The sequence below is a fragment of the Microtus ochrogaster genome, chromosome 16 (genome assembly GCF_000317375.1).
Source record: "Microtus ochrogaster isolate Prairie Vole_2 chromosome 16, MicOch1.0, whole genome shotgun sequence".
Classification (NCBI taxonomy): domain Eukaryota; kingdom Metazoa; phylum Chordata; class Mammalia; order Rodentia; family Cricetidae; genus Microtus; species Microtus ochrogaster.
In genome coordinates, this window is record NC_022018.1 from 38,651,079 (window position 1) to 38,670,425 (window position 19,347).

Genomic DNA, 19,347 nt, shown 5'->3' on the forward strand with positions numbered 1-19,347 from the left:
GCAAAGACTTCTGGGAATGTGTCCGTAGTCCAGGGGAACGCTGGGAGCTGTAGTTCCGCAAAGGAACAACACTTTCCACCTTATTTTTTGAGATGACATCTCTCACTGTTCCTGGTGCTTGCTGATTTGGCTAGCCTGGGGGGCCAGTGAGCCCAGGGATCTGCCTGTCTTTGTCCCTCTCCCCACACATACTGGGGTTACAGATCCATGCTGCCACACCAAGCTTTTTTAATTGCTAGGGTTCAGAACTCAGGGCGTTATCCTTGCACAGCAAGCATTTAGCCATCTGTACCATCTCCCTAGCCCACTGTTATCCTTTTAAATTCAGTCACCTAAAAGTTCCTTTTGTATTTGTGACAGCTACTGTTCTCTCCCTGCCCTGCTTCCATCTAGTACATTTGTTGAGTTCTTCTAATGATATAATTGATGTTTTAAATTTTAATTTATTTTTTAAATTACACTATTTGTTGTAGCAGAGGACAGATGGCCATGCCACAGCAGCCCATGGAGATCAGAGGACAATTTTCAGGAGTTGGTTATCTTCTTCTACCATGTGGGTCCTGAGGATCAAACTTAGGTCATCACAGACTTGGCAGCCTGTACCCTTAGCCACTGAAACATTTTACCAACCCCATAAATTATTTTTATAAAAATTTATTTTATGTGTTTAGTTTTATGTGTGTTTTGCCTGCATGCATGTGTGCACATCACATGTGTGCAGTGCCCACTGAGAACAGAAGGGAGTATTTGAACCTCTGGGACTGGAGTTACAGAGAGGTGTGAACTACCATGTGGGTCCAGTAACCAAACTCTGGTTACCAACAAGAGCAGAAAGTGCTCTCAATTGTTAGGCTATTTCTCCAGCCTTCAATAGTGTATTTGAAAGAACTGGTTTCCAATAAATGAAATCATGTTGTCTGGAGAAAGTAATGTAAAAACATGTATGTAGGTTTTTGTCCTCTAGCTCCACCTCTAAGTAATGCTTGGATAAGGTTGTAAGTTTTGAAGAGCATCATGCAGAAGACAAAGTGTGACATTTCCAGGGAGAAGCTAGGCTCTTTTTGAAAGATGATTACGATTAGTGGATTAGTGCTGCTCCATTAAGGGCAATAGCAAGCTGTGAGCATCCTCCTCTGAAGGCTAGCCATTCTCATACATATCACTGACTAAAAATATGTACTTTACCCCGGTTTATAACAGCATGTAGTAGGAGAAAATGTAAACAATATAAAATATTTTTAAAGTCCACTTAATCTACACCTCCAGAAAGAATTACTTGTAATTTACTTCCTAGTAGCCTAGATAGATCCTGACATAAAAATATTTACTACTTGTTTATTATTGTTGTACATAAACGGTATACAAGAAATACTGCTTAAAATTTGTTTCAATTAACAAGTAGGATCAACAACTTTCTACAGCAGTACATCGTAGCTAAAATAACCTCTCGGTACATAGAATTCAAAGTAGCAGAATTTGACAAATCCATCAAAACTGTGATGTTTAGTGATGGACTCATTAGTTAAGATCTGTCTTAAATTCCAGCTGCCAGGTCTTCTGCTTATGAAGCACTCTGTCCTGCAGCTATCCAGAAATGGGTTGTTTTCAGTTACTTTGTACCATCTATTTCATGATTTTTGAAGGCTTCTTCACATCATTTCCTCTGTTTAGTAATTTAACTGAGTGTACATAAAGAGCGTAGTTATGATCAGTTCTTTCCTTTCTGTCTGCAGCATGGTATACTGCACTTTTGTGGATTTAAAGTCCTTGCCCCACAGATCAGTTTTGGTATTGACATTTCATCAGAAGAAGAAAGAAAAGTGATGGTGGAATCATGGGCCCAGCGGCTGAAGAACATCTGGAAAGAAGAGCCTATCCACTGCACACCACCTTGGTACTTCCAAGAGTAACATTTTGTGCTCGAGTACAGCTAACAAGCAGCACAGTGAGAGACCTAAAGCATGAGCAAAGAGAGGTGGTGCTGTGTCCAGAGATGTAGTCACCAGTGCCCACTAATGAGTGTCCTCAGTTACATGCAATTAGATCAGACATTTCAGTAATCAGCCTGCTGCACTGTATTCATTCTGCCTGCTCATTATTCACTCATTCTTCATTTCTTTAATATTTCCCTAAAATCTCTCATTCTCAACCTTCATATATAGTTTTCTAAACATGGAGGTAGATTTGTTTGTTGTTTCATTTTGTTTAACTTGACTGTTTCCCACACACACACAAGAAAGATGAACCCATTTATAGCTAATGTTTTAGTGCTAAATTTTTAAAATTTTTTGCTAAATTTTTATTTACCTCTGTCTCTTTTTTGCCTTGGGGGTTATTATGATGTTTTAATTAAGTAGCAGTCTAACTTTTTATTATTAAATATATACAGTAAGGGTTTTTTATCATTTAGTACATCAAAGCCTTTGATAGTATTCTACCACTGTTCGCAGAGTGTTATATGAATAACAGCTAATAGTGACCCTGAAAAGTAGGCATAAATATATGAAGACATTTCCTACCCCTCATTGTCATCACTACTGAAGACAAATTAAAAGGACTGAAAAAGTAGGTAATCTGATCTAGACCTTAAGAGAAAAATGAAGACATTTCAAAAATTAAAAAATATAGTTTTCAATGACTGTACATTAATAAAGGAATTTCTTTAACTTATGTATCTTTTTAGAAGGACAATAATGCAAGAAAAAAGAAAGGCCAAAATGCAGTGAACATGGGGAACAAGGACAGTGGGGAAAGTGCTGGCTCTAAGCAAATGATGAGTATGAAATAATAATCTGGTCCAATTCACAGTGTGGCGGCTGGAGAGGAAAAAGAGTTTATTTTAGCTTATGGCTCCAGAGAGAGGAAAAAGAATCTATAATGGCGAGAAAGGCACGGAATGCCTGAAGGAGATGGTTAATCACATACACGTGCAGGAAGTAAAGAAAGCAAGCAGAAAGGGGACAAGACTATAAATCCTCATAGAAAGTTTGAACCTACAAAGATTCCATAACTTTCCAAACAGTACCACCAACTGGGGAGCAAGTTTTCAAATATATGAGCCCATGGGGAGATTTTACATCCAAACCACCACACCCATCAGAATACAGTAAGTGGCTACCATAAAGACCATGAAGTGTGACTTCTTTTCCTTTTAAGTTTATTCAACACAAAGCAATCTCCAGCTTCACTGAGGTAGCTGAGGATGTCCATAAACAAAGCTGCCTCTAAACTGGAATTCATTTGCTGAGCCAGTCCCAGCCTCAGTTTTCTTGTCAGCCCCAGAGGGTACAGCACTCCTGTGGGTGCCTCTGTCTGTCTCCTCTCCTGTGAATCTTGTAGGTTGCTTACCCTCTAGAGTCTAGAGAATCCAGTAGTTCTCAACCTTTGGCAAACCTCTATCTAGGAAAATATTTACATTATAATTCATAACAGTAACAAAAGTATAGTTATAAAGTAGCAATGAATACAATTTTACAGTTGGGGGTCATGAGAGTCATGTGGACATGCCTGGTGCCTTGGTGATGTCCTTGGGCTTTGTTGCCTCAGGGCACCATGCTGATGTAAGGGACACTGAGGACCATGAGTGGGTCAGTGGTCCTAAAAAAGCCAAGGACCGTGTTGATGTCTGTGGTCCATTTTACCACTGAAGCTCATGTGGATGCCCATGGTTTGAGCTGCTGCCTGCAAGTCATGCTAACATTTATGTGTGCAGAAGGCCTGGCCCCACCACTCAATAGCACATCTGCACTCACACATGTGTATACATACATACATACATGCTAAATAAATAAAATAAACCCCAGTTCTGCTTCAGACTGGCCAGTCCTGAAATTATATTTTTGTGTCAAAGCCATACATCCTAGTTTGGCCTGATTTGAGATCCCTTGAAAGATTAGGGAAACTCCTTGGACAGTAGACTAATGCAATAGAACAGAAGATCCAGAAATAAGACCAAGCAACTACAGCCACTTGATCCTGGACAAAGAAAAAGGGAAATTCAGCCTCTGATATCCACATGTAGAAGAACAAAACTGTATCTTCATCTCTCACCATGCAGCTTAAATTGTATTAAAGACCTGAAACAATGGAACTACTAAGAGAAACTATCAAGATAAAGGCACAGAGGCTGGAGAGATGATGGTTCAGCAGTTCGGAGCTAGTACTGCTCTTAGGGAGGATCCAAACTCACTTTCTAGCACCCATTTGGGCAGGTCACAGCCACCTATAAACCACTGTACCTTCTGCTCCAGGAGATCTAACACCTCTGCCCTCCACCGACACCTGCACACATACTCACACTTTACTTTAACTCTTAAAGAATTTAGACATAACAGCTTTCTGAATAAGATTCCAACAGCTCCAGAAATGACAAGACGTGGATTCCAAAAACCAGACTTGTGCCATTTTCATTTATCTGATAAGGCCACTTGGTCCATGATGTGCCTCGAGCTACAAAAGAGCTCCCCAGAGCAAACAAGTGTGACTGACATTCCTAAATACTTGGGGCTGTGCATCTGCTGCCCTCTGGTGTCAGTCTGAAGGGAGCCTCAGGTTCATCTACTATGGGCTAAAGGGCACAGCAGAGCTACAAAGCCCAGCTCCCTATAGGATAACACTTACTTCCTGAGGCACCTGTACACATTTAAGTAATGGGTTTCCTTTTTGCAGCTGTATGTCCTGGCATTCAACCTTTCCTTACCTCTGAGACAGCAACCACAACTGGGCCTTTGATGATCAATGATATTTATTAAAAGCTAGTTCTAATCAGAGAAATGAAACCAAAACTGAAAATAAGATGATGCCCCCAAAATAATCAAAATCCACACCTCAGGAAAAAATTAATAGCTACCTGATAGTGCCTTCTAAGGAGATGCTCCAAAATTTGACCAACTGAATCCTTTTGGATAGAGCCAAAGGCAAGCCTTGTTGTACACAGATCCCTGTGTCAAATGACACCTAGGTCAGTGGTTCTCAACCCTTTATGAGGGTAAAACAACCCTTTTACCAGGATTACCTAAGATGACTGGAAAACACAGATATCTACATTACAATCCATAACAGTAGCAAAATTACAGTTATGAAGTAGAAATGAAAATAATTTTATGGTTGGGGATCACCACAACATGAGGAACTGTGTTAAAAGGTTGCAGCATTAGGAAAGTTGAGAACCACTGCCCTAAGCAATTTGGTGAGAAATGCTGAGTCTAATATCAGACCCTAAACAAAGTACAGCTAAAGGGTAGGGAACACAGGTGGGAAAAAAAATTGATTGATCAAGGAAGAAAATCTGTTCTACTTAGAGGATGAAATTGAAGAACTGAGGAGCATCAGACTTTCACCACAAGAAACTTCCTCCTCAAATTTTCTACCACAATTTGAACCTGCCACAATAAAAAATCAGAAACTGTAGGTATTGAATTACAGGGAAAACATATTCCATATATTTTGTCCTTACACTGAGAAGAGATTCCTTTTTAGTAACTGGTACTTAATTTTCTCTCAAGAACATTTAAAGTGGTATTTATCCATGGGGGTGATTTCTAACCAGTTCTTTCCTACCTTTGTTACTTCCAGAGGGAGCTGTAAGTTCAGTATGGGACTCAGGCCAGTCCAAGAATGCCGTACTTCTGTGACTCTAGCTTCTGAGGCTGCATCATAACAAAGGAAAAAGCAATAGTATCAGGGTGAGACCAGGGGCCACAGACTTCTGAAAAGAAATGCCATTCACCACATGTCTCTTGGTATTTTGAGCAATATTCAACACATTGAATTAGCTACTAAAACATACAGAGTTGTCTAGAAACAGTACAACTGTCAGTTATAAGTGTACTGCCTGCCAGCTACCCATCTACATTAATACATACTCTAAAAGCAAGTAGAAAATTAGTATCCTTCATTTGGTGAGGATTCTGGAGGGACAGGCAGAAAAGACCCTAAGTGAGTTCCAGCACATGTGGGATCTGCTATGTGGAATAAGGATCTCTAAGGAGCCTTCCCAGCCACCAACCTGGACCTAAACAAACCTAACTTCAGCCACTTTCTCTGTAGATAAGCCTAATGACATCTTTGTTCTTCTGGGTCAGAGGGGTGAGCAGACATACCACAACCCTTACACCCCCTGGCCCCTGAGCCTTTTCAGAATGCTGCCTGCCTGCCTGCACTTCCCATGGTGGCCTATTACTTTCCTTACCACTCTAGACCAGTACCAGTCTTAGCAAACCTACTGTTGGCTGAGCCACACATTCTTCAGCCTACAGGATACTTGATCTAGAGTGTATTCACTATATATCCTGTCCAAAACATCAAAATGCTTTACTCAGGAAATAATGGCTTGATGTCTCAAGTATTTAAACAAGTGGTTGTACTTGTTGTCATTTGTGTCAAGTTAAAGCAATCTTTTGCTTTCTCCCTGCTCCCCTCCCCCGCTTTTGTACTGGGGTATAAAAGCATATGGAAAATAAACATCGGCGAATTCAGTATTCACTGAGCTGCCCTCCCAGTACTATCCTATGTCTCTTGTATTGTACCCTATTTCTTTTGTATCTCTGTCTATTCTGCCTAACATCTCTAATCCATGCACCCCTACCCTGAAACATAAGAACCCAACATGCAAATCAAAACAACTCTGAGATTCCATCTTACACCTGTCAGAATGGCTGTAGGTTTGCTTTCCATTCTTGTCTATTTTTCAAAGGAAGCGCAGTCTCAAAGAGTAAACTGGAGTCCCTGGAGTCCCACAACAGCGTCTAGTCTTTCTTTCTATAAACTCTAGATCAGCTGGATTAAGAACCAAATAAATTGTTCCTTGGATTTTCTTTCAATCACCAGTTGTGGTTTGAATGAAAATGGTCCCCAGAGGCCCTTAAGAAGTAGCACTATTAGGAGGTGTGGCCTTGTTGGAGGAAGTAAGTCACTGGGAATGGGCTTTGATATTTCAGAAGGTCAAGCCAGTCCGAGTGTCTCTGTTTTCCTGCTACCTGACAATTCAGATGTAGAACTCTTAACTACCTCTCCGGCTCAGTGTCTGCCCGCATACTGCTATGCTTCCCACCATGATAATAACGTAAGCCAACCCCAATTAAATATTTCCTTATAAGAGCTGCCATGGTCATGACTATAGAAATTCTGTAGTTACAAATGGAGCCCACAAAAACTGAAACCTTGAAGTCATAAAACTTTTCAATTTGACAAGGGCTTGAACCAAATCTTCCTGCTTTCCTCTTTCTTCCTCTATCTTAGCTCCAAACAGGGTGAACTTATGTAAGCAAGTGACAGTAGGGAGCAAAAGCCCCAGTTTTCTGCACAGACTGGAAAATATAAGTCTCCTAGAAGCAGCAAGTACTAGGTAGACCACCAGGAGGAAGAAAAACAAGCAGAGGAAAGCAGCACTATAAAGTTTATATTGATATCTAGGATCCTTTCAGAGCTTCATCTGTATGGAACTGACCTAAATCAGCATGCCAAAGACACTGAGAACTAAACTAAAAAAAAAAAAAAAAAAAAAAAAAAAAAAGTAGTATTTGGGCCACTGAATAAATATGCCCATGGAAAACAAAGATCAAACCTGTGTGGCCTGACACTCACCATGTTGGTAGCTAGATAAACAAAACTAACAGCATTCCTCATAGATATTGACTAGCACCCAGCCCTACCCGACAACCAAAAGAATCCATAATGATCTCCAAAATCATTTGGCTTTCAAAGTGCCAGTAAGTCTCAACCCGCATGGAAAGGAACAAATCAAAGATTCTAACCCAGATATTAAGTAGATATTACTCATCTCTGAACAGTAGTTCTGGGTCTTCTTTTGATATTTGTACGGAAGAGTATACTCATATGATAGACTTTAAAACAGAAACTTTACAATACATTCATTGTAGCAGTTATAAAAGTGCGACAATAAAAGATCTTTGTCCTTGTAAGATGTGACTTAAACAATAGCTTAGCAAAATGTGTGAAGATGAATGGTGTAGGAGGTCCTTCTTTGTGTTGCATTCACTGGTTAATAAAGAAACTGCTTTGGGCCTGTTAGGGCAGAACTTAGGTAGGCAGAAAACACAGAACTGAATTCTGGGAGGAAGAAAGGCAGATAGGGGAGAACCACCGTGGAGCCACCAGAGTCAGACATGCTGAATCTTTCCCATATGGTGATATATAGATTAATAGAAATGGGTTAAATCAAGATATGAGAGTGAGTCAATAAGAGGCTAGAGATAATGGGCCAAGCAGTGATTTAATTAATACAATTTCTGTGTGGTTATTTCGGGGCTAAGCTAGCCAGGCATCGGGAAGAACAAGCAGCCCCTCCCTACAACAGATAAAGTGTAAGATAAAGACAACATGAGCATAGCAAAATGTCCAGAACTTTGAGTAGGGTATTTATTAACCGTACTATTTCTGAAATCAGCCTTAGGAAATTCTCCACAATTTTATGGTCTCTTTTTTCATCCCAGTCCTGGGTTACCATAGATCTTTCTGTAATGCCCAATAGATAAAATATTAATACTATACAATATTCCATCTTTTGTGTCTGGCTTCTTTTGGTTAGCAGAGTGCTCCTGAGAGTCATCCATGTTAAATGTATTAGTGGAATCAATAGGTTTGAAAATGTTGGAATTTTAAACACAAAACTATTGAAAAATATCATGAGCCAACTGGATCCAATTGACAGTTATGGAGCATTCTACCCAGCAAAACAGAATTACCCAGTTTCCAGGTACATGTAGACCATTCATCCTGAGTCACAGCCAACTAAAATTGGTATTACACAAAATACATTCTACTTTAATACAAAACTAAACTAGAAACCAATGAAAAGAGAATGGAAGCCTGAATGGTGGTGCACATCTTTAATCTCAGAACCCAGAAGGCAGAGGCAGGTAAATCTCTGAGTTCAAGGTCAGCCAGGTTTACTTTGTAAGACCCTGTCTCAAAAGAAAAAAAAAACCACTAAATACTAAGAAAGTAAATAATATCAATGAATTATGGGTCAGAAAAAGTCTTAATACTATTTTAATTGAGTAAACATAGAAATTAAACATATGAAAACATCTGAGATGTAAAAAAGACTAAAGGAAGTTACAGCATTAAAATGTTTTTATTAGAAAAAGAAGTCTTAAAACAACAAACTAGACTAAGACACTAACAAATAAGGAAAAGGACAGGGCCACCACAAGCAGAAGAAAATAATAAAGACAGTAGAAGTCAGCTGGGCAGTGATGGTACAAGCCTATAATCCCAGCACTTGGGAGAATGGCAGACAGATCTCTGTGAGTTCGAGGCTAGCCTGCTCTACAGAGCTAGTTCCAGGACAGCCAGGGCTACACAAAGAAACCCTGACTCAAAAAACAAAAACAAGCAAACAAAAACAAAACAAATAAAAAGATAGAAGTCAATGAACCTGAAAATAGAAAACGAAATACTAAGTTTTTAAATCCCTAGAAAGACAAAGCAAATGAGAGAGAGAGAGAGAGAGAGAGAGAGAGAGAGAGAAAGAGAGAGAAAGAGAGAGAAAGAGAAATAGGGATTATCAATATAATAGTACCTCCTTATTCATGGGGTATACATCTCAAGTAGCCTAGTTAATGCTTGAGGTAGTAGAGAACTACTCGCTCTCTCTTCCTCTCTCAAGTTAACTTATAATTTGTGAAGTTAGGTCTAGTAAGAAGTTCACAGTAATAAAACCTAACAACACACATAAAGGCACATCATCAGCTTCCCTAATTCTGAGATCTCAAGCCTAAGAATGAACCATTACCAGCAACATGAGGTCTTCAGCTTATAGACCCACACCAGACTTTTCAGTCTTTCTAATTTTAGTCTGGTTACCCTTTTCATATATATATATATATATCTCCCCACCCTCCTATTTGGTTCTGCCACTCTGGAGTGCCCAGAACAATGCATGCCATGACAGGCATCCATGTAGTCAGATGAAATGGTTTCAGTCTGTTAAGAAAAAAAAAAATCCCCTGTACTTTACTTATATATCCCTCTTCATTATAAACTCTTGTCAGCCACTGGCCTTACAGAATCTCCATAGCTTTCCTCATTGAGGATGTCATATTTGCAATCATATTGTGTAGGTTTTTTTTTAAAGACTGACTTCTCTTACTTAGAGATATACAAAAAACACCCCGAATTCTTTAATTCTAGAATTCATTCTAGTGCCAAGTAGTATCCCATTTACTATAGCTATTGAAAAGTAACTCATTTGCTTCCAAGTTTGGGCAATTATGAAAAGCTGCTGCAAAAATTCTGATACAGGGCTGGGAGAGGTTGTTCCTGCAAAGGACTTGTCATCCATTAACTCCAGTTTCAGGAGATCCGATGCCCTCCTCTGACCTGCATGGGCACCAGGCACTAAAGCAATGCACAAACATGCCATCAAAACACTCATATATATATAATAAACCATTAAAAATTAATTCAGAAACAGGGGTCAGAGATATGAGTCGTTTGCTAAAAAGCACTACTGCTCTTACAGAGGACCCGCTTCATTCGCAGACCTACATTGGACAGCTCACCTCTAACTCCAGCTCCAGGGGACCTGTTCTATGGCCTCTGGGGGAATCTACACTCATGTAGACATACTCAAAAAAAAAAAAAAATTAAAAGAAAAACCAAACCACAACTTCGATACAGGGATCTGGGGAATACAGTTCCTTCAGCAAGCATGCAAACATAATGAACCTGAAATTAATTCCCAGAACCCGTGTAAAAAACCTGACCATGGCGACACTCCTGAAGCCAATGCCAGAGATGCAAAACCACGCAGGTTTCTGGGCTCACTAGTCAGCTAGCTTAGCCTACTCCACAAGCTAAAAGTGAGGCCTTAAAAAGCGCATGGTAGAGAGCTACTGAAGTGGACTTACAACCTTCACATGTGTTCAGCTTTGTGTGTGCGCACACCCTCAAATAAAAAACAACTTAGGTCCATGTTCACATTAGACTTATGTTCACTTGGGTACTACCAGTGTGTGAAATTGCTAAGTCATACAGTAACCATATTTTGCATTTCTTCCATTTGCGAATGTTGGGAATTTTGGACATTTCATAAGTATTTTACATCAAAGCTGAGTTTCCCATAATGCCCTATGACATTGAGTATCTTTTTAATGCTTATCTGCATGGCGAGGTATCTGTTAAAAGGGCTGTAATTTTCTTAGGGTGGTGATTGTGTATGCTTCGGTAAGACTTGTGTCTTTTGTAACCCTCTCTCGACTAATTATCTTTTGACAATAAGTGATCGTTGTATTATGGTGCAACTGCTTAATGACACCATTAGTGACACTTATTTTTTTTCTTGAGATTTCACAATTACCATTTTAGAGGGCTACAAAAATAATCACATTTCTTCCTCGACAGCCCGCCGTGGCAGAGGAACGATATAGCCAGCTCTAGATCGCCGAGGTCGCACACGGTGCTTTCCTGCGGGCCAGGCTGACTCCGCCCTGACAGCAGCTATGGACACCTCTTGACAGGCTCTCTCAGAATCAGCCGGAAAGCAAGGCGAATCCAGGATCTTCGTGCGAACGCGGCGGCGGTCCGCCAGTTCCCGCTCACGTTCACCGCCCCGGGGCGTGAGCAGAGGCGGAGACAGAGGCCGACACAACCTAGCGCCGCCCAGTGTAAGGAGCGCCGGTCGAGGAGGACGCGCAGCCCCCGGAGCGGCCTCGGGAGCGCAGGTGGCGGGAGCGCGGGTGTCGGTGCCGCTCACCTCCCGGGGGTCGAACCGCCGTGCGGAGCCTCGGAGGAGCGCGGTGTTCGCGGCGCCAGGCCGCGGGGAGCCCGGGCGTGGCTGGGCGCCGCTACAGCGCCGAACTCGGTCGCATCCTCGGCGGGGCCCGGTGCCGTCCTGGCCCGGCAGCCACGGCGAGGCGCAGCCCCTGGCGCCCACCGCCCGTCCTTCCTCACCTGGGCCGGGGTGCTCGGCCGCGGAAAACGAAAGTAACTCTGGGGTTGACGCTACGGTAAGTGGGCGCGGAGGCAGAGGCCGGGACCGCGGCTTGTTTCCTCAACAGCCGGCCCCCCGGAAGGGGCGGGGCCCGCACGGTTCTGGTGCCTGGGCCAGGGGGCGGGGCTCGTTTCCGGAAGCGAGGTAGTGAGCGGGACCGCCAGCGCACCCGGAAGTCGGAAGGCGCGAGTCTTGCTGTCAGCCGTCTAGCGGGAAGTTGGACCCTTTTTCCCCCTTTTTGAGATAGTTTTAGCTCAAGTCGAGACAGAAAGTGGACATCTGCGCCGTGGTCACGGCTATGGAGGGGCAGTACGACAGGTGTTTCTCTCTTACTATTCTTTTGGTAGGGGCGATGGGTTGTTGAAGTGGTAGTGATCCAGCAAGGTTACGTGAATGTTCCTGGATCTACCAACCCTTCACAGGGTCGATTGCTGTTGTACTTGGGGTAGCAGGAGGTTTGCAGAGCAATCAGTAGCTTTGATCATTAACTTAGAGGTGAGCTAGCAAATAAGGAGTGATCCACGACTCAGCGAGAGAACTGGGTCAAACGTCCATGGCTTCTCCGGACTTTTATGGATTGCTGCAGACCCTCTCTGGGTTATGAAGAAGTTAAGCCACCTCCTCTTCACCTTAAGTGTTGGACAGAGCCTCCTGAGGATGGATGGTGCGGTCCAGGGTGGCTCATTCTTTGTCTCTTGCAGGTCATTTAATTTCTTGCATATTTATTTGGGGCAGAGTGAAGCTGCTTTATTCAAGAAATTCCACAAAAGCCCTTAACTCTGTATCAAGCTGTTAATTCTTTTTTAACACACGAAAACTCATTGGCAGTGTGAACGTTGAGATGTAATAACTTAGTCATGTAATTTTGTCGCCACTGGAAAGACGCTGCTGAGGCTCTGTTGTATACTGAAAATGAAGACTAGTCTTGTTTAAAATGAAATTTTATTTTGTTTGTATTAATGGCAAAGCAGCAGTAATGATTATCAACTTTAATTTTCATTTTTCTCTTTCTTTCCTGTTTTGATCCTCATACATAATGTTAAGCCTTCAGGACTGTATTAAGAAAGATGCCTAAGGTAACAACTTACAAACTAGGCATGGTACCACTACTTATTAATTCATGATATGTTGATACCACCTGAAGAATCTGGGAATTGAATCAAAAATATGGTAGCTTCCCACACTTTGGACAGTATTCTGCCAGGTGGGTCTTACAATAAAAGCATGGATAATATTGATTTTATTTGTTTGTTTTTCAAGACTGGGTTTCTCTGTGTAGCCCTGACTGTCCTGGTGCTCACTCTTTAGACCAGGTTGGCCTCAGACTCAGAACTCAGAGATCTGCCTGCCTCTGCCTCCTCAGTGCTGGCATTAAAGGCATGCTCCACACCACTCCAGCTGAGACAGGGTTTCTATGTAGCTCTAACTGTCCTGAAGCTAACTATGTAGAAAACCAGATTGGCTTTGAATTCCCAGAAGTTCACCTGCCTCTGCCTCCTTGGTGCTGGTATTAAAGGCATGTATCATTGTGCCTGATGACAATTTGGTCTTTGCATCTGGGGTTTTCAAAAGATAAATGATTATTTGCCTTTCTAGAAAGGTAGCATATATCAGAGAACTGAGAGCGGAAGTTTAGAGAAGGGTAAGGTTTGAATCCATTCATTGCCAGTGAATCGTTTAACCTCAGCTTTTAGTTTCTGTATTTGTAAATTGAAAATAGTCCTGATAAAGGTTAATTCATGGGTCATAATGTGCTCATGTATGCTTCATTAAATTTTATTCCATCTTCACCTTTTGTTTTTAGTTTGATTCCTCGTCCATTGCCTTGTTTATAGACAAAGAACAGGCTGTTTTAATTAAGAACCTGGAGCTTGCTTCTGATCAAATACCTGAGTAAGCCTGGTGGTGGTGGCGCATGCCTTTAATCCCAGCACTCGGGAGGCAGAGGCAGGTGGATCTCTGGGAGTTCGAGGCCAGCCTGGTCTACAAGAGCTAGTTCCGGGACGGGCACCAAAGCTACAGAGAAACCCTGTCTCGAAAAACCAAAAAAAAAAAAAAAAAAAAAAAACAAATACCTGAGTAAAGTCAGAATTCTGTTAGGAAAGAAGCGGGACACAATATGCAATTAGCATTCTCTCATTCTCTGTCCTCCTGCACTTATACATGATTGTCATTGAGAAATTAAGAGAAAACTAAGTGGGTTTAAAGGGAGTCCACCCACTAAAGGGTGTGTGTGTGTGTGTATGTGTATTTTTTTTCCTCCTGAAACACGGTGTAGTCCTGTGTAGTCCTGACTGGTCTGGAACTCACTAAGAAAGCTTGAACTCAAACAGTATTATATGTATATAATGTAGACCTATTTTGCTAGGGTTAATTTTGAAATTTCTTGGAATTTCTGATTTGTTTCAGTGGGAAGTTTTCACTCCCTATGGTTCTGCATTAATAATCATTTATCCCAAAACCCCATTCAAAAGAACATGATATTAGTTGAAATTAGTTATGGCTTTCTAAAACAAGTCAACATGCCTTAGTTAATTCTTTAAAACATTGTTTGATTATCTGACTGTCTACCATATATTCAGTGTTTTTGCAGAACTTGGGTCTGCCTCAGTAAACTGCCCGCATGGCTCTCTCAAAATACACTGCTAATAAATTGGATGGGGCTCATCAGTATAGCACTTGACTGGCGTGTGTGCGGCCCTAGGTTCTGTCTCCAGCACTGCCAGAAGATAGCAGCATACATAAAAACACTAAAGAAACTATTGAAAATCTGCCAAAAGAGAGTCTGTGATAAGATCAGACTAGACTAATAAAGCTCAAGACTAGAGGAAACCCTGACTTGGGTCCAGGGCCACGCTCCCTAAGGATAGTAAAACCCTTGCCTAGCTCCACACCACTGGAGGTTGTACAGAGAAATTTCAGGAGGCCTGGCTAGGCTGGAGAGATAGCAGTAAGAACTTACAAGGTTGAAATCATACACTTGAGTTAATGCATTTCAGGACATGACTGTAGTTTATTTACTTTGGGCGTGTGTGTGTGTGTGTGTGTGTGTGTGTGTGTGTGTGTGTGTGTGTGTGTGTTTATTCAGTTTTTCTAGATAAGGTTTCTCTGTGTAGCCCTGTCTGTCCTGGAGCTCACTATGTAGACCAGGCTGTCCTGGAACTCAAGAAATCCTCCTGCCTCTGCTTCCTGAATGCTGGGATTAAATATATACACCACCACCAACCACCACCTGGCAAGAATTTTATATGGTTTATCTATTTCTTTCTTTTTCTTCTTCTTTTTAAGCCTACAGCCCAGTATTTCTAGGGGTCTCTCATTCAAGTGCCAAGCAATCCCTTTTCGTGTGTTCTTAAATGTTCCTTTTTTCCATGTGTATAAATGGTTTGCCTACATGTATGTATGTGTACCATTTGTGTCCTTAGTAACTGTGGAGACTCAAATCCCCTCGAAGTGAAGTTTCAGGTAGCTATGTACTACCATGTGTGTGTGCTGAGAATCAAAACCAGGTCTCCTGCAAAAGTAGCAAGCACTCTTAATCACTAAGTCATTGCTCCACCACCACCCAAACTTTTTTTTTCTTTTCTGAGACAGGATCTCACTGTGCAGCCCTAACTGGTCTGGAACTCACTAAGTAAGCTTGAATTCAAATGATCTCTCCTGCCTCTGTCTGCATGAGTTCTGGGATTAACAAGCACACCACCCACACCTATAAAACATTTTCGTCCTGCATCACCTTTGAAAACTGTTAGCTGTATTTCAGAGAGGGAAGGGGTTCTAACAGCTCTTCTGTGCACACAAACAGTAGCACATGCCTTTGTTGTTCTGTGTAAAGCTACTAGGAACATTACTGTGCGTAGCTTTGTCCATGGCTCAGGTTGATTGATTCTTTCAAAACATAATTTTCTTATGAATAATTTGTGTTTTTTATAGAAAGCATAATTTTAAAAGGTATAAAGAAGAACCAGGCATGGTGAGCTGTAATCTAACACTCCAGAAGCTGAGGCAAGAGGATCACAAATCTCAAGCCAGCCTAGGCACACAGCAAGACACTGACTTAACAAAAGTATACAGAAGAAAGCAAACATTTCCCCTACAGTGTAAATAAAATGTTGGTGAATACTTTGGTATCTTTCCCTATGCCTTTTATTCTCTACTAAATTGTCATATAATTTATTTTATAAGTGCTATAAAATCTATTTAACTATATCCTTTATTCTTTAACAACTAAATAGTTTTTTAAAAATTTTTTTAGCAGCTTAACAATTGTTTACCTCATGTTTGATTCTTCTAGGCACTGGGGACAGTGGCCAAACAAGTTTTTTTGCTGTTGTTGTTTCAGCTTTTTGTTTTTGTTTTTTGCCTGTGTAAACTTCATTAGAAACAATTTTAAAACAGCTGTTTGAGAAGAGAAGTCCAAGCTCCATAAATATCTCACAACAGGAAGTCTTAAGATGGGTCCCCCAGGAAGTGAGAGTACATGGACACCTGGCTGACCAGCAACCTCTAGTCTTTCTGACTAGGGTTTAAAATAATATGGTTGGGAGGGGCTCATGATGGTGTAACCCACGGAACTTGCAGGAGCTCATGGGCACTGGACCAAAGGTCAGGGAGCCTGCATGGGACTGACCTAGGCCCTCTGTGTGAGTGTGACAGTCGTGTAGCTTAGTCTCTTAGTAAGGCTTCTAACAGTGAGAGCAGGACCTCTCCCTTGCTGGATTGTGGTTACCTAGCCCTGCCTCAACCCTCTACGACTCGGTCCTGCCTCAGTGTGATACAGCATGCTTTGAGCAAATCCATGGGAGAATTGTCAGGAGTGGACAGGAGTGGATAGGGAGGGAGTAGATGGGAAAGGGGAGGGGAGGAGAGGAGGGAGGGAAAACTGGTTGGTATGTAAAATAAATGAAAACAAACGTTATTTAAATAAAAAATGGGGAAAGGGGCACCTCGTGAGATGGAGAAGACTAGGCAGGTCCACATGCCCTAGAGCATCTTTAGGAAATGAGGAATCAGGCCTGGAACATACGATAATGTTTACACCTTCCGTCTTCACACTCCCGTCTTCGTTCTCATAGACTGTCAGTGGGACTTGCTGGGTAGCTTAGTTCAGTGTATAAGCCTGAACTCGGCATGTGAGCCAGTAGCACTCTGGGGCTGTGTTTTTCACTTGGAAGAGACATTTCCCTGGGGATAGCAGAGCCCTCGGAAACAGCCTGTACTTCAATGGGAGATGACTGTTGTAGTTCCCCCCTCCTCATTCAAGACATCATGTTGGAAATGCATTTTGTACACTTGGAGATGTACCTGTGAGCACAGGCCCAGTGTTACAGTGGGGGTGTCAGAGCCCTGGTGTTGACAAACATAAACAGGGGCTAACTGTAGCCTTAGCCACTAAGCAGGCAAACATATTTTCATGTGTTACTTTCTCATAAATTCCTTGCCCGTCCCAAGATGAATGAGAAACTTGAAACTTAGGTTCCATAAAGTCACAAGGCAAATGAATGGCTCCTGCTAGCAAGCCTCCAACGCCTTTTTCACTCCTCCTCCTCAGTCTTCATGCCTTCACCTGGGCAGCTTCCTCTCCTTTCTTCTACCCCAGTGCTGGTCTTCTTGCTTGGCAGTGCCTGAGGTGTGGAGAAGATGATTTGCCATGCCCGTCTGGTATCAGCTGTGCTGTAATGCTGGTGTCCTCTAGGGAAGCTGTACAGTATAGGAGATTCACTTACTCAAGCACTTGCTGCAGGTCACTAGACAAGATCACAGGCAGCCCATGCTTGTAAGATATTATCTAAAAACTTCTCACCTAAAATATCCAAAACTTTAACACAGCGTTAGGAGAATTCCCATAGCCAGGCCTGGAAATTAATGGCTCCTCTGTACTTCTTGATATTATTGAATTTCTTACATCTTCACCCAGAATGAAGCACTCCACCGTGAACAGAAAGTTTCCTCAGGAATGACAGAACCCCCAGGAAGAATCTTTACTTCCTTGGGAGATGACCATCGTAGCTTCCACTCCTTCTTGTTAAACACCACCTACTGGACATGTTTTGTGCACTTCTTAGGCCCCCTGGATTTTCTCTTTCTTCACTATTTCACCTTTTAAGTACTCGTTAAGAAAGTACTGCAACCCATAAATATTGTTTCCTTATGTGTTGCCCTCCTTCCTTTGGAGTTTTCTGTCATCTTTTCACAGCATTTAAAGTGGGAATAAAGTTTGCTTGTGTTGAACGGACATTGTTTATAGTAAGTAACCTTGTATGAGTGATGGCCAGGAAGATGTTGAACTCAGCAAAGTTACCACTCTCATCCTGGCACTGTGGCTCCAGGCCCCCCACCAAAGCCCACTCCTTCAAGTCCTCGTTCTGAATAACACGAAATGCCACAATTCTGCAGAGATGGACAGATCATGAAGTCCTCGTTCTGAGAAACACGGAATGCCACAATTCTGCAGAGATGGACAGATCTCTCAAGCCCTCATTCTTTTTCCCATCATCCTATTCAAAGTGTGTTATTCTCTTTATATTCTTCCAGCCCTAATTTTGCTCATAATTTCTTGAAACATACTTATTTCCTAAAATTATTCAATGTACTATTTAGCTGAGGTTCTCACTCAGTGCTAGGTACTGCCATCTGTTATATACACAGGCTCTAGCTCATAGGGAATTTTTGTTATTTATACTTCTGGAAAGGGAGTTTATATTAAAGTAATCATGGGAGAGGACAGATTCTGTCTAGCCTGCCTTGAAGTCTTTTGTTGGCTTTAGCCTAATAATCCGAGGATGTCATCAAACTATGGCCTCTTTGTACATAGACATTCTTAGTTTGGGGAATCCAGCCCTAAAGAAAATGGCCAGGATCCTCTTTATCTCAAAGCCCAAACTTATCAGGTTATGAATTCACCAAGAATCTTTCTAGTACCTCATTCCTAGTCCTAGACACATGTATTCATTTGCTAGCTGTTCTTTATTTTCTCCAATCCATCTTTCTGTCAAGGAGTAGTAGGAGGTCCAAGTGACAGGAAGGCCTCATTCCAGCCCTCCTGGATTGCATACCACTCCCACTCCTAACCCAGGGCCACACTGGTCCAGTTGCCACCATGTGGGTCGTTACTTCTTGTCCAGTGTGCAGTCTGCTTTTTGTCCCCAGAGCTTTTCCTTTTCTACTATACTCAACTATGAATTTCAGGGGATGCTCGAATTATGTTATCTAACATGCATGGCTCTTTGTGGCAGAGTGTTTTAAAATTTTTCTAGTGTTCCATGTTGCCAGAAATGAAAGGTCTACTGGAATAAAAATCACAGTCATCTATAACTCTAAGCTGAACGGCTCATGTTACAGATTACATTTATCCTCAATTAAAGCAAAAGCACCCCACATACATGGTGCCT

At 41.8% G+C, this 19,347-nt stretch overlaps 2 protein-coding genes across 6 annotated transcripts in view; both read left to right on the forward strand.

The window, feature by feature from the left end:
* Positions 1-2,289, forward strand: part of Nqo2 (N-ribosyldihydronicotinamide:quinone reductase 2) — a 17,601-nt gene extending 15,312 nt beyond the window's left edge. For all 4 annotated transcript variants that reach the window (XM_005355019.3, XM_005355020.3, XM_026782915.1 and 1 more), the window contains one exon: positions 1,734-2,289. In XM_005355019.3, coding sequence (XP_005355076.1) covers positions 1,734-1,910 — 177 coding nt within the window. In that variant the 3' untranslated portion in view covers positions 1,911-2,289. The remainder of the gene's footprint in view (positions 1-1,733) is intronic.
* Positions 2,290-11,896: 9,607 nt separating this feature from the next.
* Positions 11,897-19,347, forward strand: part of Ripk1 (receptor interacting serine/threonine kinase 1) — a 28,748-nt gene continuing 21,297 nt past the window's right edge. Inside the window, exons 1-2 of one of the 2 annotated variants that reach the window (XM_026782913.1) lie at positions 11,911-11,972; positions 13,001-13,160. The gene's annotated coding sequence lies outside the window, so the exon portion shown is untranslated. Of the gene's footprint in view, positions 11,973-13,000; positions 13,161-19,347 lie in introns of both variants that reach the window. The other variant, XM_005355024.3, reaches the window with a different exon arrangement.